Below are 25,694 nucleotides of genomic sequence, written 5' to 3'. Positions count from 1 at the left end.
TAACCAAGTAGTTTTTGTCATGGAACGTCCGTATTTAAGTTACGCCACTTCCGGTGTGGCGTAACTTAACCACAATCTTTTCCTAAACCTAACTAAGTAGTTTTGTTGCCTAAACCTAACCAAGTTGTTTCCTGTGGAGATGGAAGTTTATTTAAAAAAAGACTGGACAGAAATTGACGCTAGACATTCGTAGGAAAACGTACGAAAAATGAGGAATAACTTTTCGTAAGATATCATTCGCACCATTGTATGAAAATATGTTGTTTATATATATATATAAATAATATAAAGATGGCTGAATTCCATTTAGCTGCTTCACTTTCAGGGTCCTGGTATTGTGCATGCCGGCTCACAGTCTGTGTCATGGTTTACTGGGACACTTGAATCAAACCTGTGCTTTTCCTTCTATGTCTAGTCAAAATGTGTCCTGTGAAAAGTACTCATTCATTTTTGCGTGGTTGACTCTGTACCTGTGAAGGACACCTCAGCGTCGCTGTCCATGCCCTCCTCCTGGATGCTGTCCTTGTCGGATTTGGAGCTTCCTCGCGACCTCTTCATGTTGCGGAAGTACTGCCCCCATCTCTGCCGACCGGCGTCTTTCTTCAGCCTTTTCTCTTTAGCTCTCCTGTTCTGAAACCAAACCTGGAGGGTAAAAAGACAAGATGTCTTGTTTGGTAATGGGTTTGGTGACTTATTAGAAATACATTTGACTGTTAAGCACAATGAGAGAAATTAGGCTTCAGTGTAAAATAAAAAATGTTTGTCGCCTTAACTTGTTCTTTATTGAAATCACTGATAAGTACACCTTTGAGACAGTTGCAGCAAAATTAAACAAAATACTAGCATATTTATTCACCTAATTTATATATTCCTCTCAGTCTTGAGGAACCATATACAAATAACCAACTATGTCTTTTACAAAGTCCTCTACATCCACAGTTCTCTGCTCTTTGCTTGATGCACATATTATGCTTCAAAAAGCATTAAAACTAAATTAAAGTTCAAGGACTGTCTGGACACGGCTTCACACCTTTGTGAGTTCAAGTGTTGAGACTGAACCAGTGACACTGAACAGTAATCCTGGGACCAGCGTCCCTCCATGCCAGATTTATCACACATTTAATTAACTTCTCGACAGCTACAAGTTGTCCTCGTCCAGGGGGAGCAGACAGGTTAGCGTGCCACTGGTTTAAATTATTCAAACTTTTCACACTTTTGATCTGATCTATAAATTTTCACTTGGAGAAAACACAAACACATCATAAACATCATAAATTTCAACTGCCTATAACCTCACTGCTTGAAATATGATACAAATATGCCACATTTCTTATTAATCTTTATGCAAAAAAAACCTAATTCATTTCAGTCACAAGCACAAAAAGCAGTTTTACATTCTCCTTAATGATATTCCGCCCTGAGAGAGCCCTCTTCACCCCTTCCCTTTCACTGAATAATGAGGAGCATTTTAGTGGCTTCCGTCTCTACTTTTGTCCTTGCAAATAAAACAATATATATGACCAACACCACCTAGCAACCAGCGTGAGGCTCCTTGGCAGCAGACAATATGCGAGGGGCCCCTCTTAGCATTGTTAACGAGTGTGCACTTAAACCATGCTGACTTTCATGTGGACTTCATTTCACTCCATCTAGCCATAAATCCCCCCCCCCCCCCCCCCAGCACACACACTTATTCGTACAGTAGACCCGTGCCAGTTCAGCCACAATTGTCCCTCGATAATGAAGTCAGGACACTAATGGAATAGCCCTTAATGGATAATAATATACCTGCACAACCCGCATATCCAGGCCCGTCTCTGATGAGAGCTGCTCCCGGACGTGGCGGGCAGGTTTGGGAGAGTTATTGTAGGCGTTCTTCAGCGTTTCCAGCTGTTTAGCAGTGATGGTTGTTCGTGGCCTTTTTGCAGTTGAGTCTGCTTCTAAAAAAAATTTAATGGACAACACAATGTAAGCCATAGCTGGGCAGTTATTCTGCCTCATAGCTGTCTTTTTTTCCCCTTAAAGGTTCCAGGCCTGAAGTGTCAAGAAAAACGGTTACATTTTGCAATAATTAAATTAACAAGAAATAAGACAAATTAGAGGATGAACAGTAAATGTATTAATCTAATAATTCCATCTGGCTGCTATTATACTTGTACAGATTTTCAATTCATTGCTGTCTCTAACACTATAATACAGAAATATATATATATTAATTATATTAAAAATGTTACTATCAACAATAGTGTCCCTTTTTGTGCATGTATTTTGGGTCAGTAACATGAAAAATCTTTGATAGAAAAACCCATTCAACTGATAGCATAAAACAAGCTTGTATAATATACAACTTTCTAATTTACCATAAATGGATAAATTCTCCTCCGCCTATAAACTAAAAATCTGGCATCCTGTGCATAATTGCATCATGCCTGCACATCTGTTGGCCAGCACAGCAAAAATACACAACCATCATCCAAATGGATGCCACCCAAGTAATTGCGCCCTCTCATTAGCAAAATAAACGTGTGTGTTTTTAGTGAAAACTTGCGTTAACTCGCCGCGTAAATCAACACTTGGTGTCGAGGCAGTAAATTCAAACAAACAGATGGGGAGATAAAACTGGACCATGCTCCAGTCTTGCCCTTATAGCAGGAGCGGAGCATGCTGGGAAGTTAGTGTGATATAATCAGGGTATCTAAACCGTGTTGGGGGGGAAATCTAAAATGTTATTAACTATTTTCAGACAAGACATATCAAAGTATGTTTACTGCAAATCAACTATTTCAAATCAATACACATACGTCAGCTGGTAAACAGCAATAATAACAGTCTAGTTGTGAAAACTCATATGATTGTTAATAATTTCCTGTTATTGAACAACAAATTATCAGATATTACTAGACTGTCTCTATGAATTATGTTTTTGGTAATAATATATTTTGATAATATGGCTTAATTTACGTATTTCTATATGTTTAACACTATATGTTTAACACTATATGTTTAAATATTTGTGTGATATCCCTTTAAGAAAATGATCTCCAATATATACTGTATGTACACTTTGATGACCAAACAGGCCAAACTTTGAACAATTATTACAGATATTAACAAAATATTATTGTAAAATATTATTGTCCTGATGTATTTTCAATGATCTGGCTTGAAATTGTAATAATGCAATTTTATTTTTTTATTATATTATACAAAAACTCTCTGTTTATGTCCAGACTTACAGTTGCTGCTGACTACCTATAATTTGCACGAATAAAAGCAGTTTCAAGAAAATACTAATAAACAATACATGCCTTTGTCATTTAACTCAATTGCATTTTTCATTTAAAACATTTAGATATTTAAATCATTATTATGCATGGCTGTTATTATAGCTGAACAGTTCTTGCACCTGTAACATAATTAGACATAATAATAGATTGGTTTTCTCTATTTTTCTCTTATACACACACACATACACACACACACGCGCGATAATAAGAGTTATTGAAAGCTGATTCCTTGGAGCCGCAGAGTGCAAGTGTGCGCCTCCGGGCCTCCACTTTACGCGCATTTGCTATCGATTGGGTTGCGGGCAACGACGCAATTAGCGCAGGTGGGTCAGAGTTTATGGGTGACCTCATCGTCACGTCAAACGCACAACTCAAAGCGCGGGTACTTAAACACACAGCCTGCATGCACACAAACGCATCATATAACGCTAAAAAGAGTTCAGGCCAAGAATACTAGAAATGTTGAAGCTCTCGCTCACCTCTCTGTTTGGCGGTCTCGTAGTCGGCCTTACACACCAGCCTGCTGTCCTCCATCAGGTAGTACTCGTCACCTGTGGCCAGCTGCCTTTTGCACACGATGCAGGCGAAGCAGTGCAGGTGGTAGACGAAGTCCTGCGCTCTCCTCACCACCTGGGTGGGCGGGATGCCCTGCTGGCACGCTGCGCATTTGGTCCCGAATCTCCTTTTGGGAAATTAGACGGTTTCCATCAATACATAATAACTTTGTAAATATCATTAAAGGGGACAAAAAAAAGTGAGATTTTCATGTTTTTTTATTATTATTATAAAGCAGGCTTAAGTCCTGTATAAATACTGTGAAAGTATCAAAACGCTCAATCCACAGAGAAATACACACAGCCGGTATTCAGAAACTCTGCATTTGAAACAAGCTGTCTGGACTTCTGTCCATTTGTGATGTCACAAATATACAATATTTAGACCCTTTATGCAGTTTTAAACATAAACTTTCTAAATGTGTTCCAGTTTATTCTTGGTTGCAGTGTATGTGAATGTCATCAGCTGACAGGAAGTACACATGGACCTAAACGCAATTCCATCGAAATACGCTAAAACGGAGCGTTTAAGACAGAGGGTAAATACAGGTATATTCAGGCAGACAGTATGAGGAAAATAAAGTTTTTTTTTAACATTACAGCATGTAAACATGTTCTACTAGAAACACAAAATACAAGTATGAACATGAAAATGAGCTCGATATGGGACCTTTAATATAATTTTAAGTATATATTTTTAAATGGCCCCTGAGATTTATTTTTTTCTTTTTTGAAAGCTACTCACTTGAAGAAGTCCTCCTTGCAGTAGACGCTGTCGCCCCTGCTGAAGCACTTCTCCGACAGCTGCGCCTGGCAGTCGCTGCATTTCAGGCACTTGCTGTGCCAGTGGCGGTCCAGCACTTTGAGGATGAAGCGGTCCACGATGTGTTGACTGCAGCCGGCACACACTGGGATCTCTGCAGGAGACACAGATGGAAATCACCGCGACGTTTTTTAGTCAATTAAGTATTATGTCAGAAATGTGTTTAATGGCGTGGGAGAAAAGACACAACTTCAACCTGCTTATTGTGTTGAATATGTGCACATGTGATATAGTTATATGTTAATGCACACACTTTAATATATGCATGACAAGACGTCACAGTTTGTAGATGAAATAAAGATCAGCAGCGTAAATATACTTAGAAAGAATGATTCACTTTTTTGGTCCTTTTTGCATTTTTTGGTATTGTAAATAGTTGACTATTTGGTCGTATTTTTTTTTTTTATCTTAGGATTTTATAAAACAATCTATACAATAATATACCATTTTCAATTGGAGCCTGTAAGACCCTTTCTCCCTTCATCATCACTACATCATCATCATCCTCACTACATCATCATCATCAGCCTTTTTGTTTCACATATCTCAGAATCAGTGACTCACCCAAATGCAGTAAAACAACTAAATACCAGATAAACATAACTGCACGTGAACACACAAACGAACAATTAAAAACAAAGATAATGAAATTAGTAAGGAAATGACTGGGTGCGTATGGACGCGTGCACATACACCAATCAGCCATAACAATTAAGACCACTGACAGGTGAAGTGACTAACATTGATTATCTCATCACAATGGCACCTGGTATAGGGGAGATATATTAGACAGCAAGTGAACATTTTGAACTTTGTGTTGGAAGCAGAAAAAATGGGCCAGCGTAAGAATGTGAGCGACTTTGACAATAAAGGGCCAAATTGTGCTGGCTAGACGACTGGGTCAGAGCATCTCCAGAACTGCAGCTCTTTTGGGATCCAATAGAAGAGCTGCTGTTGCTCAAATTGCTGAACAAGTTAATGCTGGTTCTGATATAAAAAGGAGTCAGAACACACAATGAGGAGCCGTTTGTTGCTTAGGGGGTTGTGTAGCCGCAGACCGGTCAGGGTGCCCATGCTGTCCTCATGTTATGGCTGTTCGGTGTATATGGGCCTATTAGTGATTGGATAGTGTGTTTATCATCATTATATATACAAAAAAGCATAATTTCTATCACCATGACATTATTCCACACAGGTGCTTGTGCAGGGACTTTGATACCAATTATATCCATTTGTTTCTATCATACATTCGGTCTCAGTTTCATGAGGTCGAGAAAAAAGAACATGAGGCCATTATCCAAACTCATTCACCTAATCACCATCTGGCGGAAATATATGATTTTTTTAATTTTACGTTTTAAATGTCGAAGCATTGTCCTTGTCCTCAGCATGGAAAGGATGGTTTCATGTGCTCGAAATCAGACTCCAGAGGGGCTCTCTCATACATTTAAGTCAAACCTGACTTGAAACCACTCGTATATTTAGCATTATATCTCTCACTGAAGAATCGATCATTAAGTAAGTCATATTTCAAAATGTAAGTGTTGAATTTATAAAAACCTGTTATACTAGAAATAAATATGGATATCAGAGCAAACTGTAGCGATAAACAGATAACCAAGCTACTTTTTAAACTTCCATGATTTTAAATGGACATTCACACACTTATTCTGCCAATATATTATACTAAATAAAATAAATCCAAATAAATCCAATTGTGCAGACCGAAGTTTGAAGGATTCTTAAAAGAAACAAAAAATATGAGATGCATTTCTAATCCCTAAATGAGGTGTAAACTGCATCATCTTGGCAATTAATAGCTCGTTAATTGATGATGTTACACGCAAATGTTAAAGCTGATTATTATTTTGCCACGTGTAATCATCTTTAACAAGCAGCAGCCACTTTTACGCAAGGTCAATTTCAGACAGACGTACAGCACGTGACATCACAAAACCCCATCATTTCAACAGTTCCCTCAAAGCAACAACGATGGATTAAGACAACAGCTTTCTGACAGATTTAAAAAAATTAAATAGAAATAAACAAAAATAAGACCAACTGAAGTGCCAAGAAAAACGTCACCTGGCCTCTTTATTAATTAATTAAAATAGGCTCAACCACTTCATATTCCATCCGTGCAAGGAATCGCATTCCTATTGTTCTGTTGTGGACAATTCGTGAAAAATTAATGAACCATTTCTTCTTGCATCACCAGTGAAGCCCTGCACTAGTGTGTCGGTGGGATCCAGCCACGTCGAGAGAGAGAAACAGGTGTATCCAGCTCATCACTAATTCAACGATGAGCGCTCTGTAAAACTAGAAAGCTGCGGCCTGTAGTCTCACGGTGCAAACCAATGAGGTGTCCAAGCAAATTGTTCGCCTAACAAGGCCCTTTTGGCATATTAGAAATAAAATCCTAATGGAAATCTCGTGCGTAAATTCACAATATCTAATATATATATATATATATTAATAATACTTTGGAGGAGGTGAGGTTCGATGGATCACTCCCTCCTCATAAGTGTGCAAAATGGACCTGTGTGGTAAATACAGTGTGGACTGAATGATAAACAAACCATTCAACAAAAGTTAATAGAAACATATGGTTAAAACTGTATTCTCAAACATGTGCACCCTTCTGAATCTTTATAACAAAGGTTTATATCAAACTAAAAAAAAAAGCGTAAAAACACATTCCAAATTAAAACAGTGCGTAAAACCGAGTTACACCTGTATCCTCCAAAAACAGTGCACTAAATATGAAATATATCGAAATTTAAACGAGCATTCAGATAAATCAAAAGGTCAAAAGCCTGATGCGTAAAAAGATCCGAAGCAACGAAAATGGCACCAAATGTCTCACCAGCTGTAAAACGCGACAGGACAATATCCCCAAATTAAAAGGATGCACAGCTGCAGCATCATCCATCATCCAACAGTTATTATGACACTTATCCAACATGGTGGAAACATTATCAACACACTGCAATTACAGCCACACTTGAGGCCTATTTTTAAAGACACTAAAAGTATGCTATACACGCACAAATGTGTGTAATATAAACCAATAAATGTATTATATTTTGTCTTCCGGTTACCTTTCCTTAGCTCCTCACTGTGCGCGAGCAGAGCGAGGAGCATCTCCGTGTTATCTGATGTCTCTTTTGGAGAGTTGCGCTCACCGCGTCCATCCATCGCTCATGATTCACGCTCACATTCATGCAAATCTGTCTCTCGTGCACAGCAAACCAGGTGTTGTCAAAATGTAGTGTATCAGGAGCCCCAATGGCGAACACGAGCGCGCGGTGGAGTTTGCAGTGTTTTGTGCCTCTCTGTGTTGGAGCCTGGACAGGATTACGCTGCGCCGTTTCCAGGGCGACGGAGGAGATAGATTAACATCACCTACCGAAAGGAGCTCACACCGGAAGAGGAACAACCGGGAGGTGAGAGGAAAAAGCCAATAGAGTTTCAGTGTTGGGTCGTAACGTTACTCAAATACGCGTTACAATATTGTAGTAATATTACTCCAAATAACAGGAAAAAGCTGTAGATAAAATATTCTTCACATCCTCTTTAAAAAATCCAAATTTCTCCAACTCTGAAATTACATCATCCAGGAAGAGTTAATTTCCGTAAATGTTTTCACCATTACGTTGAACAATATGATGGCAATATGTTTCTTTTGGCAAAATCATATATAAAAGGGAAATAAAAAAAAGGGTGTTAATGCCATTACAGTTTTGTAAGAGTCATACAAATGCCACTCTTTGAAGTATAAGTATTTAGAAGATATTCTGCAACTAATTCGTCCTATTCTCTGAAGTGTTCTGAGTGAGAACCCGAAAGAGGCAGAACATTTATTACATAAAATGTTAATGATCCCCGCGTGGACATTGGACTGATGCATTGAGCACTTGAGAAAAAAACAAAACGAACTCTACAGCCTAAAATAGATAAATAAATAAATGAATAAATAATAAATAATAAATAATAAATAATAAATAATAAATAATAAATAATAAATAATAAATAAATAGATAAATAGATAAATAAATAAATCCAGAAAGCCCGACACCAGTATGTTGTTGATTTATTATGTAAATCGACCAAAGTGGTTTCTAGCGAGGATTCGCCATGCCGATCCATTTTTAATTCAGACCCCAGTATACTGCCATGCGTAAAGGAGAGATCGGACCCACTACAGTCTTGTTTAGACCCTTATTGTCTTGGGCTGAAATTTTAATTCATCCATTTATTTTTTTCAGCAGAACATAAAAAAATTATACAAATATATAATATAGCAACAATTCTTTCTCTCAAATAATCGCTCTATTTTACAGAAAGGTGCACTTGGAAGAAAATAAAAATATATTGCAAACAATACTGTTTGTCACTATTATTATTGTCATTACTACTACTACTACTACTACTACTACTACTGTTATTAATATTGGACAACATTTTTACGAATTCAATATATTTGCTTATGGAGCAATGCGTACCATTATTGTACCATATTGAACCTTATCAGATGTTAAATAAGTGATTTTAAAAATCATATCCAGACACACATACAATCTCCATCTCATGTGTGTGGAGTGCTCCAAGACAAGTGTTTATTTAGGGGAGAGATCTGCTGTTCAATAACATGTTGATCGGGCCAACACCCCAATGAATTTTATTGACACTGATCTTTGGCACAAAAGAGCGCCTGGGGAAATCACGGCTAGTGCCACAGCCGCCGCGCGCACGCTGATGAATCCAAAATCAATGTCCCATTTGCCTGCGTTTTAGAAGTATATGAAAGACGTTTCGGAGAGAAAGGTGCGCTGTTCATGGGAGTCCCTCTTATACTTTTCAGCTTTATAATAATTTTTATGTCATATTGATCGCTCACTTTTGGGGGTGTGGGGTGAGGCCGACAGTAATGTGACAACAAAGCGATAAAATGACCATCAGAGTAATGGTCAGACAGTTAGAGAAAGTCGCAAATAAATTCACGTTTTTCGTTTTATTCTTTTTTTTAATATTTATTTTTTATTTTTTGCGTCAATCTGAATTTGTAAATTCGGGTTAAATCAATTGTGTGACCTGATTAAAAAATGGCAGTTTTATTTTCAATAATTTCACAGAAAACAAATATTTAAAATAAAATGAAAATGTAGTTTATCATCTGTACAAATCTCTCCTGTATATATACAATTTGTGACTCTGTTGATATCAAATCGATTCTATATAGCAAATTTCCCCACTGTGGGACTAATAAAGGAATATCTTATCTTATCTTATTCTCCAATATTAATCTTATATATATTCACTTAGTCCCATATGCATACTCTATGTACATAACCTCTCTGTGTATAGATATAAATATAACTCCACCTGTATATATAATTTATTCTTTTTAATATATAAATATTTTATCAGTATGAAATTTATACTTAACTCTTATTCATCAGAATACAACATATGTCTATACTTTGCACCTTAACTGCAATCTGTATATATCTATTCATATACACCACATATATCCTCATTTGTATATATTGTCTTAATTAGCATTTTACTAGTTTGCACTCTGATGCAAAAGTGCATTTCGTTGTACTTGTACTATGTGCAATGACAATAAAGTTGAATCTAATCTAATCTAGTTTTATGTTGGCATTAGACTTAATAAATACAAAATCTCATTCCAAAAACAGGCCAAACTAACAAAAAAGTTCCCATCTTTAGATGCCACTCACTATTTATACAAGCTACAACTAATCATTTAACCATTTCATCCAGAAGCTTTGAATCCGACCACTATTCCATCTTCACCTCCTCTACTTGCAACTTCAGGTGTCCCACCTGTCAGGACCGGAATGTGACACCTGTTGAGCATTTAGTGTCGGTGGGTGGATGGAGAGCAGCTCCGCGTCTGTCGCATGTGGAGCCGCAGAGAGGCTGCAGGCTGTCTGTCGTCCGGTCCGGTGCTCTCTCTCTCTCTCTCTCTCTCTCCATCTATTCGCTCCCGTTACAACCGCAGGCGGCGGTGTGAAATGACAGCACGCGCATAACATCTGTTGGTGTGATTCTCCAACAATGAATGCTCATTACAGATTCATAACGTTTCTCCCACACGCAGCGCAAAACAAGCGCCTCTAAACAGTCTGTATGTTGAATAACAGAAGGTTTCCTGCAACTGGTATATCACTTTTTAATGTCTACAATATGTCCTGTTTTGGGCGCATCCAATCCACAACATAAAATCCTAGTTGAAAGTCTTTTTGCTTTTCACAATAAAATAAAAGCAGTTTAAGGTCCATTTCACGCTTGTCAGCGAAACAAGAGTCCTGCTGTGCTGATCTGTTGTATTATCCTCTCTATATATTTCACGCCTAATTGTAACTCATTAACGGACCCCAGGTCATCAATTAACGGAAAATTAATCCACAACTATTTAGATAATTGATCAATCGTTTCAGTCATTTTTTTTTATCAAACATTCTCTGGTTCCAGCGTCTCCAATGAGAGGAGTTTTTGCTACTCTTATATCATTGTAAATGACATCTTTGGGTGTTGGACTGTTGGTCAAACAAAACAAGATATTTGAAGATGTCACCCTGGACTTTTAATTGGCATTTTTATTCATAGTTTTTTTTAACAATCCGAAACGATGAATTAATTAACACTCTTAATATCTTCCCCCAATACCCAAATGATAATGTACATGCACAGTGAAAAAAATAAGTTAAAATGGGCTCTTACCTTGGCCTGAAGTGTATCGGGAGAAACTCCCGGTGTTTTGACAGCTTGACCCCGGGTGTTCAAGCAACATTTTCAAAGATGTTCCAAATGGGAAGAAAGCGGCCGAAACGCGTCTGTGGAAAAACCTATAACAATACTATGGAGTATATGGACTCTGGATGATTAAAACTCGCACTTCTACTCCTGGATGAGTTTATCCTCTCGATGGTGAGTTGATCTCTATTATTCGATGGCAGCTGGATTTGTGAAAACTATTGAAACGCAGGACGCCCGCGGAGCTCTCTCTATTTCTCTCTCTCTCTGTCTGTTCTCCTGTCGTCAGCCAACGAGGACGTGGACTTTGAATATTCATCAAGTTGCTCTTTGATTTCCGCGTTGATAAGCTCGAGATGATGATGGCGGTGGAAAAAAGTGTGTGACCATGAGCGGCGTCAGCTGACCTGACTGACTGACTGACTGTGAGCAGCGACCGGCAGCCGGAGACTTTACGCACAAGTAGAGGAGTAAGCGGCGGTCAGCTGTCTCTGTCCAGGGTGCTGAACGGAAGAGGGGAGTTTCTCTAAACGGGCTGGAGGCGTGTGTGCGTGTGTGCTGCTCCTATACCAAGTGGCACACACACGCACACGCACACAAACACGCATACACACTTGCCCTCCCCTCTTCCTCCTCCTTATCTTTGTTGTGGTGCACGTGTCTGTCTTTCATTGCGCACAATGGGGCAAGTGCGCACCGCTCGGGAACATTGTTGTCGTGCGTTTCCATCGCTGCGTCTCTCTTTTGTTCGGTTAAAAATAGGCAGCATCGCATTAATGACACAAGTGGACGGAGCTTACATACCGTTATGTTAGCTCATGGTGTCACGGTTCGGTTGTAGGCCTACTGAGATAAGAGAAAATGCGTGCGTAAAACTGCTGTTTTAAATGAAAGAAAAAAAAACAACTTTTGATTGAGAAACATGACCACAGTACAGAATCTTAATGGTTATGGTGGAATCTTAAAATGCACAGATGTTCTTTCTTTCTTTCTTTCTGAGGTCTCTACACTGGCTCCCTGTCTCTAGGATAATTGATTTCAAAATACTCCTGCTGGTGTACAAAGCACTAAATGGTTTAGGGACAAAATACATTTCTGATCTTCTGCTATGTTCTGAACCATCCAGACCTCTCAGGTCATCTGGATCAGGTCTGCTTAGTGTCCCCAGAGTCACAACTAAACATGCAGATGAAGCAGCGTTCAGTTTTTATGCACCAAATATTTGGAACAAGCTCCCAGAAACCTGCAGGACCAACTCCAACTCTGAGTTCTTTTAAATCAAAGCTTCAAACGTTCCTGTTTGCTGCTGCCTTTTATTAAACCAGATAATGATATTATATACTGCACTGGAGCTTTTACTCTTGTGTGTTATATTCTATTTTAGCTTCTATCCTGGCTTTTATTTTTAGCTTGTTTTTATTTTCTAATCTTTAATGTTTTTTATGTTTTTATAACTGTTTTAATTATGTCTTAATGTTCTTTTGCACTTTGTCGCAATATTCTTGAATATTTGTGTAAAGCACTTTGAATTGCCCTGTTGCTGAAATGTGCTCTACAAATAAAGCTGTCTTGCCTTCCTTAAAAAAAATGTCCCTAATTTATGCTTTCCTGTAAGATTTCAATTTACGCGCTTGCGCAGAGCTGGTTAGTTATTTGGCTCCGTGCCACATCCATGCTTTTTGACACTGTGCCAATTAACCACCACAGCAGCACCAAACTCCTCTGGCGTAGTCCTCCAGCTTTGATTCAATTTTACTCGCCCAGCACGCCGGCCCACAAGTGGTGTAAGCCAATTAGAGCTGCGCCGTTCATTAGTCCACTCAGGGCAATTAGCCTCCACAAAGTTGGACAGAAATCAACCACCTTTTTTTTTTTTCTTTTCTCATCATACCTCACTGACTTAACACCCCTTTCCCCCCCCATCCAGCAATTCCACTACATCCATGTTGAAAATTTAAAAAACAAAAATATCTTGTTTTACATGGATGAGAAGCAACATTTTTTTGGTGTTTTCATGGGCAGTAATCTCTGGTCAACAGGTCAGTGTGGATCTGGATTAAGGGAGAAGTGTTTGTAAATCTGGAAGGAGCCTGTACACAGTAACCTAAAGCCAACACAGCATCGAAGGAGCTTAGAGTACAAGCACAACAACAGGACTGCTTTGCTTTTCCTTTCATCCACTGAGAGAAGAGAGTCTTTGCTCTTCCACTGTAACACATGGTGAAGATGTTTAAAACCTTTCGAATTAGGATCTCAAATAACGCTGTTACTAATAAAGGTGAATTCATAATCCATGACATGAATAATTTCCCTGTATTTATTATTTTATAACAACAAAATGAGTTACTGCATGTTTAAGAAGGGATTTGAGGGATAAACTGAGCAAAAAAGAAATTAGAAATTGTATGAAAAATGCTGATACTGACACTTTTTTTTAACACAAACATTTTGTTTTCTGGCACGCTCGGCTCCCTCGCATAAACATCACGACGAGCCAAACCCTGAAAACTTGCAGAGGCTTTTATCCTGTTTTGTTTGTCCCCTTGTGAAACCTCCTAGAGCATCATCACAGGAAATTGGTAAAGTGTTAACACACCTGGGTCCTTCTTGAGAAAGCAGCTGCAATCAGCCATTAAGGGTCCTCCGTGAAGACTCCACCTATTAGAACCTGATTTTGACCTTGAATATGAGCAGGTTCAACAGGCTCAGAAGTGGATTAGACCTCAAGTCTCGCCCCTCAAGGATTACTTGAAAAGAACAAACGGTATACTGCACATGAAGCCTCTGTTTTCAAGTGAAGGCACTTCACCTGAAAAGAGAATGGAACAGTTTTACGAATACAAATCTTTACTCTAAGATTATGTTTGTGTTTTTGCACTAAAACCTTTTATGTCTTGCAGGTGTAAACAGAAACAGAACATTAGAGTGAACTTTATAAGCACTATACCAGCGGTTCTCAAACCTTTTCCACATCAAGGATCCCGAAACTGACACAAATTAAACCATGGACCCCCATTTGATAAGATTTTGTCCCACGGTCCCCCATCTGATTGGATTCATGCTTTTTGATGTTTTATTACAGAAAATGTATGAATCACATGGCCAAAATAGTCATACATTCTGTCATCGTGTTAATTATGGATGAAATTATAGTGAAAATAAATTATTCCCCCTTTTTGTTTGAGACCCCCTGGAACCCCCTCAAGGACCCTGGGGGTACACGAACCCCACTTTGAGAACCACTGCACTATACTGTCTGAACCAAACTATATTTTAATAAGAAGAACAACAAATCCCCATTCAACGGGAGGACTGCAAATACTTAAAACAATATACTGTATAATTGAATGGCATATTTTTGTCTTTAAGAATCTTTAAATCTTTCTTTCGCCAGCCATGTATAATGTCGTTTAAAAAATGTGTTTGGGATTTCGTTATGAAAGTAATTTGCAAAATAGATAATGTTAACATTAACTGAAAAATGTCCGAAATTTGACAGCTTTCAAATGTAGTATTTTTGCTAAATCGGCAAAACATGAGCAGTTCTCCAGAAGAGAAAACACTCACCATTAAAGTTCTTAACTTAAAGGTCCCATATTGTAAAAAGTGAGTTTTTCATGTCTTTTACATTATAAAGCAGGTTTAAGTGCTATATAAATACTGTGAAACTATCAAAACGCTCAATATACGGAGAAAAACACACAGCCCATATTCAGAAATTGTGCGTTTGAAACAAGCCGTTAGGATTTCTGTCCATTTGTGATGTCACAAATATACAATATTTAGACCATTACAAGGTTTTAAACATAAGCATTCTAAATGTGTCCCAGTTTATTTCCTGTTGCAGTGTATGTAAATAACATCAGCTGACAGGACGTAAACATGGACCCAAGCTGTTTCCTTGGAAACGCAATTCCGTTGCAATTCCATTGAAAAGCACTAAAACAGAGTGTTTCAGACAGAGGCTAAATACAGGTATATTCAGGCAGACAGTATGAGGAAAATAAAGTTTTTTTTTTAATATAACAGCATGTAAACATGTTCTAATAGAATCACAAAATACAATTATGAACCTGAAAATTAGCACGATATGGGACCTTTAATGACAAAAATACAGGTAAAAAGAATGAAACATTTTGAGAATAAGCTCCTATAATCTTCTGCCTCAAGGTGAGATTTCCCAGATTTGATTAGAATTCCTTTGAAACGTGTAGTATGACTGTTAACGTGCTGGCTTTGATGCATTTACATGCATATTGGAGCACATGATCTTGTCATTTTAACATGCTTGCGTATGGCCACAAGTGCCTCTCTGTGCTGTCCTGAATTGTGCACATACATGTCGTGTGTGTGTGTGCGTGCAACTGCTATTGCGTAGCTGAGTCGGAGTCGGGGGTCCTGAGTGTTATCGCGGGGGGTCCGTGTGTACCCATGCTATACCCCTCTGACACCAGGCTGCGATTGTGCTCCTGTCATGATCAATCACGTCCTCCAAAGAACTGGCCTTGTTCAAGAGGGAGGGGACCAATCACACGCCTCATTACCCAGGCTTGGTTACTCCTAAGCGGAGTAGTCCCAAGACACCTCGGCCTGTTGCTGTCTGGAGAGAACGAGGAAGACGGCAAGTGTGTGTGAGGGAAAATGAGATAGTAAAGAAATAGGTTGCAAAGGGATGTCAAAGATGGCAGGAGAATGACTTCTGGTGAAACATTATTTAGATGTTGTATATCAATTTTCAGATAGGTCTGAATCATTTGCTGCTAGGGAGATAAGTCAACAAAGGCGTTAGAGATGAAAAACTTGAAGAAAACCCAAATTTCCACAGGAATAAGTAGCTGACCCAAAGCATATTTCCAGATATTGCAACTGGTGGTAGACACTGCAGATAAAGGCCCAACCCTCTGCGTCCCCTGAGCAACCAGCCTCTAGTTTTCAACCATAGCAAGCAGCTCTCATTGTTTTGAAATGGCTCCATCTGGCAAGGTTTCACTGACCAGGCCGGGCCGCGGCTCGCTCCCCCAGCAGCTGGCTAAACTGCCCAACCGCTTTTCCGCTTGGCCCTCGGAGTAACCGACACTCTCTGGTGGCTTTGCCCCTCCGACACACACAATAACACACAAGGTTAACTGTCCCCGTGCAGGCCGGCCAGTCTTTGGGTCAGCTGGCTTGAGTCGAGGAAGGGGAGGGAGGTGTACGCTGGAGGGGTTGAATGGGTGACACCATTTAACCCTTTGTTATTGTTATTCACCCAAGACAACTGGAGAAATGGTTCAAAAGTGCTTCATGTGTACTGTAAGACATCAGAAATTTTAGGAAACGGACAAACGCTTTACGCCGTGATTCCAAGTCAGCTCTATAATTCATTACACTTGTTATCATTATGGGCTTAACTCAGCAGCTGGCCCTTAAGAGTGGAATGGAGGTTCCATTATTTGTGCACGAGGGTCTACTCTAGGCTAAAAAGGCTGCCACCTCTGCCCAGCATCAACCCCTTTGAATATTGATATGCTAATGATGAACAACACAGGGAACAAAGCCTGACTGCTACCACTGGAAACCAACACAATGGCCCTTCAGTCAGGTCTTGACACTTTTACCACCCAACATGTGTCCCCGGTTTCATGCTCAGACAATAAAGGCCAACAACTGCCCATCCATTTAAATGGGGGGGATGCTGCTCCTCAGTTCCGACGTGCTGTCTGGGGGACCCGACTGGTCGCGTTGTGTTTTAGCCGTCTTTTGTCCAGGGTGGGAAATATCAGCTTTTTAGAGCAATGATAAGCCACCCCAGAGTCAGACATAATGCCCAGGAGGTCAGAGTTCAAACCTTTCAGGCAGGGCTGAGGCTTGACCTAGCTTGTCATTACAGATGTTGGCCTGCTGTGGGGTCCGCAGGTGGTATATTTTGTTGGAAAAACTATAAAATAAAGATTTCTGAAGTGATATGAGCTTTACATCTATGGACTGGTTTAAAGTAAGTTACGTATGTAGACCTAATCAGCTTGATAGGATATTTTTATTTTGTTGCATGTTTTCATCAAAGAGAGGCATCCATGAGGCCAAAGAAGCTGTTCATGGCCAACGGTTTGTGGCAGACTATTTAACAGAATCAAATATATCAGATTTCTGCATTATTCTTAATTTGAATTTTTCTTCATTTAAGCTTTTATCATGAGGTATTCTGCTGTTCAACTCAGCTAACACAAATGAATATTTTCACATACTTAGTCTTCTAAAAGCTAAGCGATGTTGCCATAGCTACCATCGAGGACACTGAGGTTATGTCCTCTGTATTTTCTTTGGGAATTTGGGTTTCTAATCTACAATTAAAAAAAAGGAAGAAAACACTATTTTCTTTCAGTATTTCTCCTCCAAAAATGTGAAAACATGCTTTGGGATATAAGAGTCAAATAAATTGTAACAGTTAACAAAATTAATCCAATTTGACTAACTGAAATAAGTAAAACATTTTACTCATTTTATTCTAAAATCCTGTTACGGCTCTGATGTTGCAGTCTACATCTTAACATTTTATTTTTACAGAAGAATTCAGGACCATTAGAAGGGCTGACCATGAGACAGTTGGTGTGCTCTTAATCATAATAATACAGTTTTTCTCATTCGCTTTGGCTCAATTCTCGAATGAGAATTATTTTTTTCAAAACATTGAGCTCAAATCTCTGAACAATTCTTTCTCATTCAAGCATGCAGATTGCATGTGCTTTGGCACATTTGGGCAAAGAATAAGTACAATTGTCTATAATTTGCAAAATAACCACTTGTACATGTCTTGCTGATCAAAACTGATGAGTTGATTCCCAGTGAAATTGTCGTCCTCTTCACAACTTCTAAACATTCTTTCATCGTTTGAGCTATCACATGCAAAATGATCCATTCAATTATCAAAATCCGTCAGACATACATGTATATTCCATAGATATCTATGACATGGTGTTACGTACTATGAGGAGGTACAATTAGTTTGTTTTTTTACTGAGCTACAGCAGGTTCTTTCATTGTTGCAGGGTTATCCTTTTTCTGTGTAGCTACTACAGTATTGTACAATATTGACTTTCCCCAGTAAACTTTGGCCTACTGTTGAAATGGGGATCTAAAAAGCTCAGTGCGATACACAACAGTATTCAGCTAAACAGAATTGACACACTGGTATAGTGCATTAAGCAGTCAGTGTCAACAAAAATGTAGAACAAAACACAGATTTGTATATAAGAAACGTGTCCAGGGTTGACTGCTATGGTGAAAAAAGGTCTAAAAAAGGTCTAAAACGTCTAACGTTTCATGAACGTCTGACACAATAAACGAGGTTTTGAAAAATGAACGAAGTGTTTTGGGTGAGTTACTACATTTTGTTGTGACATTTGCACTCACAGTTTAGAGAATGTTAAGATGAAAAATGAGTTAAAGTGATTGAGAAAAACTGTAATATTTTAAATGTTCATAATATGTCCTAACATCATTAGATGAACAGTAATTAGTCCATATCTAAGGAGACTTTTCTTTCTCATATACAGTATTTCGAAAAACACAGGTGTAACTAATAACACACCAACAACACTGGGTCAGCATGGACAGAACCAGAGCGCTTACACTGAGATGCAGCCATTATTAATGTTATTAATATCTTTCACTACTCAAACAATAAATGTGTGGTTGTCAAGACAATCAGCAGCAAATATTGTCCTACTGTATACTGTGGGATAATGCTGACAAATTTAAAGCTGTTTTCTTATTTATAAAATGAGAATTCTCCACAGAAATATTTAATTATAACATCTAAATTCTGGACTTTATTGTTGATAGATTTAATGGAAGACAAGGAATTATTTTGACAAAGCACATTTTTTCAAACATATTTATTATCCTGTAACCTTTAGAGGGCACTGGGATCATGTCATATTTGTACCTTAATCCAGGTGCTAAATTGAGACAAAAGACAAAATTTTAAATAATTCCAATAAATTCCGGACAAAATAATATTTCTGGTTTGTAACTTACTGTATGGCATGTAATATTATAGATACATATTTTTATTTATGTATGTCGATAAGGCCTAACAAAAAACCCCCCAAAAATACTTAATCATTTGAACGATGGCTCAATTTAATGTCGTGTTTGGATTTTTAAGGAGGTCATGTGTCCCAGTGGGTGCTTATAATTGAACTCTAATTGAAATCTCTGTCCCGCCCCTCTCTCTCTCTCCCATGAACCCTCGCAGACACAGAGTGAACTAGACCCCCAATCTGGACCAAAACAATGAGATCAGCAGAAGAATTATAGTTCCTTCTCTGCAGCATGAAACAACCCCAATTCCAAAACACAACAAACTATTGTTTTGTGTTATTCTTTTCCCTTTTACTCGATTTTAAAACCCTCTTACTTTGTATTCACCTTTCAAAGTCCCCACAGTCCCTCGTTGATGCGTCCCTTTCTTTCGCCATCAGTAGGCGGAAAGTCGAGCGAGGGACACTGATTAGCGACGGTGCAAGGCAACAGTCACCTCGAGTGATGGATGTAATCATTCTGCAGCAAAATGAATGTATTTATTATTAGTAATTTATTAGCTAATTAATCATACTCCGTGTCAGAGCATACCAGACAACCAGGCTGCCATTAGTATCACAGGGTCAGCTGTTTAAAAGCTGGCATTTATCATGGTGTCGCTGTTAGATGTCATTATTGCTGAGCTGGTTGGGATTCGCTAAATTAGAAAACAGTTTATTGGGAACACCGTGCAAATCACACATCATGAGGTGACATGCCAACTTTTTATTTCTTTATGTTTAATTTTGTATTAACAATACCATGTTGTAAATGTTGTGATTAAGAATTTCCATGACTTTAAGAAGTTGTACTTTTACCTCAATCGCTCCATTAGAAATGCTGCATTGGGAGTCAGTTCTGAATTGTCTTAGACTAACAGGCTTATAGCTAAAGATGGATTGTTTATGTACCCGGGGGTGGTGGAGGGCATGTGTTTTTTTCGGCTTTCTTTTCCACTGAAGGGAGGGTGTGTGTGTGTGTGTGTGTGGGGGGGGGGGGTCTAAACATTACGGATAAGAGGCGGCCCGGCACACGCCTGCCTGACGGCCGGTAATCCCACAGTCTCAGACTCATGACCCACTTTCTTGGAGGAGCGGGATGGAGCAGCGGCCTCTAACCCAGGAGGAGCCTCCAGACGCAGGGTGGAGGGGTCGAGGGACCCCCCCACCCCCACCCTACTCTGTCAAGACAAAGGAAAAGACAGACTCTTGTGAAGACTCCTGAAAGCCAAATAAGAGGTTCAGGAACACTAATACCTCAACCTGATGCTCTTATCGTTCTATCTAATAAATAATTCAGAAGACTTGCCACTTTGTTCTCAGTGCAAAATATCGGTTAGTTGGAGGCTTCTTTTATTCCCGATTGCACCTGTGCTTGAGATTCTTTATAGCTACTACAGTATTTTCTTCAAATCTTTGACTTGCAAAAATGTCATTTTATGTGCTTGAGATTCTTTATAGCTACAACAGTATTTCAGCAAAACCTTTGGCTTACGAAAATGTTATTTTAATGTAGATGATGTTAAATTTTACTAGAAGATTCAAAAGTGGAACAACATGGCAAATATGCCTATAGTTTGTAAGCTTGACCTTCATGTCAGATGGACTATGATTCTTCTTGGGATGCTTCTTAACACTGGATGCTCTTGTCAAATGCAAGGACTCGGCTTTTGTTTCCTAAATCCGGAAACTGCGAGAGAAATAATATTAAGCAAAGATCCGAGCCATTTCCTAATTAAACCGCTGAATTAAGCAGAGATCATCCACTAATACAAAGCGAATGAAAAGAACAGCTTCTTCATTATTGTGTCTTATCCCTTGAAAACATACTGACCGACATCATGGCACGAGCCACGGGCAAATAGGTCAACAAATGATGCATTTATGTATCAGATCATATCACTGCCATTAAATCTTATTCTTTTATTAACCACCACCTGCCCCGCCTCTTCCATATTTTGTTATTGAAAACATCTCCCCACGCACACCACAATGCACGCCGCTCTTACTTCTCTCTTTATCTTAATCCCTGGCAGACTTTAAGTGTCTGGCATCGGGACCAAAATCCTAAACTGGAGAGGAGCGTGTTTGGAGACCTAATCCCCTTACCCATAGACTAGAGTTGCCCTAAATTCACCTCTCCCAAAGTAGGCCAAGAACAAGGAGCCACAACAGAGAGGCAAGCGGCTTCACGAGGGCTCAGCGTTGTCACGCTGCCAGAAAGACAGACAAGAGTGACACACACACGTTGGCACACACACCCACAGACAGACGCATGGACAGATGACGTATAAGCTGGTCTAGCAGTACAGTATAGACAAGCTGACTTACAGACACACCCAGATGCTAACCTGAAAAGTAGACGCACACTTGCTTACGTGGTTTCTCTCTTGCACTTCTTATACAACATGCACACTGTCTCCTGCAGTACTTGTCTTTAGTCATAGCCTCCTTTCTTGTTTGACTCGGCCACTGGAAGGGGAAACGGATCGGCTGCACTCTGGTATGTTTATTCTCTGTGTCTCCTGATTAGATAATAACTTTCTTTGAGGGTACAGCAGCTTAATGGGAGATAATGTCCTGTTTTCGGTATGGCAAGGGGGCTGCTATAAGCTGTGAACACAAATCAATAAAGTTTTCTAAATCACAGCCCCATATGCTGTTTTCAGCAACCTGTAAGCTTGTGAAGATAATACCCTCGGTCTACAATCTGTGGAGGAAGACATGAAATACCAACTTTAAAAGGCTTGGTGAAGGTGGAGAGTGTTGCTGCACACACACACACACACACACAAACACACTTACATTATATTAATAATCATATTGGGTTTTGTTGGGCCAGTAAGAACAGGAAGAACAATTATAGTGACAAAAAAACAAAAAACATTTTAAAGGTCCCATATCATGGTCATTTTAAGGTTCATACTTGAATTTTGTGTTTCTACTAGAACATGTTTACATACTGTAATGTTCAAAAAAAACTTTTTTCCCTCATACTGTCAGCCTGAATATGCCTGTATTTGCCCTCTGTCTGAAACGCTCCGTTTTAGCGCATTTTGACGGAATTGCAACAGAATTGGTTTGCTGGGCAACAACTTGGGTCCATGTGTACTTCCTGTCAGCTGATGACAATCACATACACTGCAACCAGGAATAAACTGGGACACATTTAGAATGTTTACGTTTAAAAATGTGTAAAGGGTCTAAATATTGTATATGTGTGACATCACAAATGGGCAGAAATCCTGACAGCTTGTTTCAAATGCAGAGTTTCTGAATATGGGCTGTGTGTATTTCCCTGTGGATTTAGTGTTTCGATACTTTCACAGTATTTATATAGTACTTAAGCCTGCTTTATAATAGAAAAAACATGAAAATCTCACTTTTTTATAATATGGGACCTTTAATGTACATGCACGTGAGAATTGTCTATGGATTTCATGATTCATGATTCATTTTTTATAACACTTTCTTACTGTCTGCATGCTGTTAATGTACTTTATAATCTTCACCTTTAACAATTGTCCATCTCGAGTAGACTCCTGCCAGACATCAGTAAACAACACTGCCACCCTTTGGTCACCAGGAGAAAATCTACCCCTACATGTTGAGTATACAGTAAATGGTTACAGGATTTGGTGGAAATCGCACGTCTGCATACCATTATGGAAAACTGCGAGAAACCCGAGTCAACAAAGCTATGCTTCTATGGTAAGGGGATTGTTGGAGGCCAAAGCATTGTCTTGGGGATTTCTGCAAAATAACGTGCATTCAAGGAGGTTTAAGGATAGAGCTGAGAGCTCCAGTTGGATTCTCCGATTTCAAAGGCTCATCCACTTCTTTTCCCCTTCCCACCTTCCCTCCCTTCACCTTCTCTCCTATAGCTCCCATGCAGGCCGAGTTCTGGAGTAGATTAGGTCTGATTTCATCCATTATGCAAATTGTTTTCTCCCTCCCAGCCCCCTGTCATCACTTAGTTTTGTTGAGAGATTGCTTCATCATTAGTACCAAACTGCACATAAAATAGCCAGGTTTTAGTGTAGTGTATTAGAATGAGCCAAAAAGGCCTGTTGTCCTGCTTTCAGAAATTAGAAAGCCCAGATGTTTGATGAATAATCGTACTGTCAAGAGAACCAACACTGCGAGAGAAAAGATGCTACTGTACACAGGGATTGTTGCACCTGCAGTTCACGAATATCTGTTGCACATCTGTATGTTTTGACCACAAAAAATATGAAGCATAAGCTTCGATTACTTTTATTTTATTTTTAATTTTCAAATTAAAAGTGGTATCCTATGTCATTCCCTGCTAAACATCATGGTTTTGAAGCTTGATTGGATTGGTAGTTCTGTATATTTTGACATTACAAAGTACAGTATGTCAATAAAGAACACTTTATTGGGTTCCCTACACTTGTATATTGCAGTTGCTGTTATTTGACTATGTTTTACATTTATTTTTGTCAATGCCTGTCCTAAACTTGCATGAATGTGATAATCAAAATGATAATCCTGAAATAAACAGTAATTCAAGCACTCAAGTACATTTAAAGGGGACATATTATGCTCATTTTCAGGTCCATACTTGGACCTGAAAAAGCCCAGTCTGCTCTGATTGGCTTGCGAGAAAAATATAGTGCACCTTTACAAAGGTAGTTCTCAAGCTGTGGGCGGTTTATTCTAATGAGCCTGCATGTGACATAGGAAGGGGAGCCATATCTGAATGGCTTGTTGAATCACATGTTTTCTGATCTAGACAGCCCACAACAAACTGACTGGGTTGTCTTAATTCAGTTTGTGGGTTGGTAGGCACTCCAGGTACATGGTTTGAATATATGGAATGCAAAAAATAAATAAATAATAATAACAAAAAAAAATGACTGAAGATCCCACTGATTAAATCAGTGAGGGCACAGATTGTAAGTAATCTTCAGACCTCACATGAGAGGTCAAGTGGTCTTAAACAGGCTTAATCTATATATATATACCATATGGTAAACCCAAGCTTTACATATTTTATTATATTAACAGTCTGCACAGAAGGGCACAATTTACACCTATAGTAAAAATAAGCTGTATCTGGAACTTACTCACTGGGACAGAGACACATGATGCAGGTGTTGTTTTAACAGCATGTAGCCATAAATGTTTTACTCCTGGTTTACAATCAGCTTTCATCTTTTATCTCTGTCTGTTTAACCCTGTCTTAGGTGGAAAACTGGATTTCTGTTTATCTCACAATATTTCAGACTTTCTGGTATTTACAGTAATTGCATCACCATTGTGTGATTCATATTTTTGCTGTCGTAAAAATGTAACTTCCTTTTTCCTTATTGGACTACTTCTCTTGATCTACTTTACTTTCTCTTTTACCTTCATTAAAAAGGAAAGATTTTCAAGGTATGCTGGTATTTTGCATTGCCTCACTTCTACTTCATGTTTGGACCGTCAATGCATTCTTGCATACACATACTGTAAGCCTGTAACTGCCTGGCAAAAGTCTTCTGTTCTGTTTCTCTGGGCAAAAATCCTAGAAAGTCGATTCAGCTTTATCATGAGCCATCATAACCAAATGGCTTTTATTTTCTTGTGTAACATAGTGCAAGAAGTGGAATCACACATTTTCTTATGATGCAGTTGATACACAATTTAACTTATGCAACTCTGGAATGCTTCCTTTTACTTTTGAAATGGCAGCAGGGAGGTCAGAATCAATGGGGAACTGGTGCTTTTTTACTTTATTTTTCAGTCTTTCGTGGAATCTCACATCAGGGGAAGCACACTATCGCCATAACCATGTCAGGAATTCTCAGAAAGAATTTACCAATAGCTTGCTGTGTTAAAGCTTCAGTAGGCAGAGCGTTTTTGGCATCATTGGGCAAAAAAATCCATATTAACCTTTCAGCATATTGTAATTCAAGTGTTCTGAGAGATAACTAGACTTCTGTTCCTCGTCATGGCTCTGTTTTCAGGCTTTAGAAAATCTAGCCCGTGACGGAAGACTTTGGCCAATCACAGGTCATAGAGAGACAAATTCTAACGGATTGTTCATTGTGCCACACCCCACCCCTCCAAAAAAATGTCATTCAAATCCATCGCGGACTTTTGGAGTAATCCTGCTTACAGACAGACAAACAAACAAACAAACAAACAAACGCCCCTGGGCCTTTGGCGTTGGTGAAAG

General features: G+C 38.9%; 1 protein-coding gene across 2 annotated transcripts in view; it reads right to left on the bottom strand.

Moving 5' to 3' along the window:
• The window catches only part of lhx3 (LIM homeobox 3), a 13,013-nt gene extending 1,378 nt beyond the window's left edge, over positions 1-11,635 (bottom strand). Inside the window, exons 1-5 of one of the 2 annotated variants that reach the window (XM_074618525.1) lie at positions 11,418-11,635; positions 4,587-4,758; positions 3,767-3,969; positions 1,789-1,940; positions 471-642 (exon numbers count right to left, since the gene is read on the bottom strand). In XM_074618525.1, coding sequence (XP_074474626.1) covers positions 471-642; positions 1,789-1,940; positions 3,767-3,969; positions 4,587-4,758; positions 11,418-11,487 — 769 coding nt within the window. In that variant the 5' untranslated portion in view covers positions 11,488-11,635. Of the gene's footprint in view, positions 1-470; positions 643-1,788; positions 1,941-3,766; positions 3,970-4,586; positions 4,759-7,765; positions 7,991-11,417 lie in introns of those variants that run through there. The other variant, XM_074618524.1, reaches the window with a different exon arrangement.
• Between the last annotated feature and the right edge of the window lie 14,059 nt (positions 11,636-25,694).

The sequence above is a fragment of the Sebastes fasciatus genome, chromosome 19, assembly GCF_043250625.1.
Source record: "Sebastes fasciatus isolate fSebFas1 chromosome 19, fSebFas1.pri, whole genome shotgun sequence".
Lineage (NCBI taxonomy): Eukaryota > Metazoa > Chordata > Actinopteri > Perciformes > Sebastidae > Sebastes > Sebastes fasciatus.
Note: the sequence above shows the minus strand (reverse complement) of the source record. Positions and strands in the feature narration are given on the sequence as shown.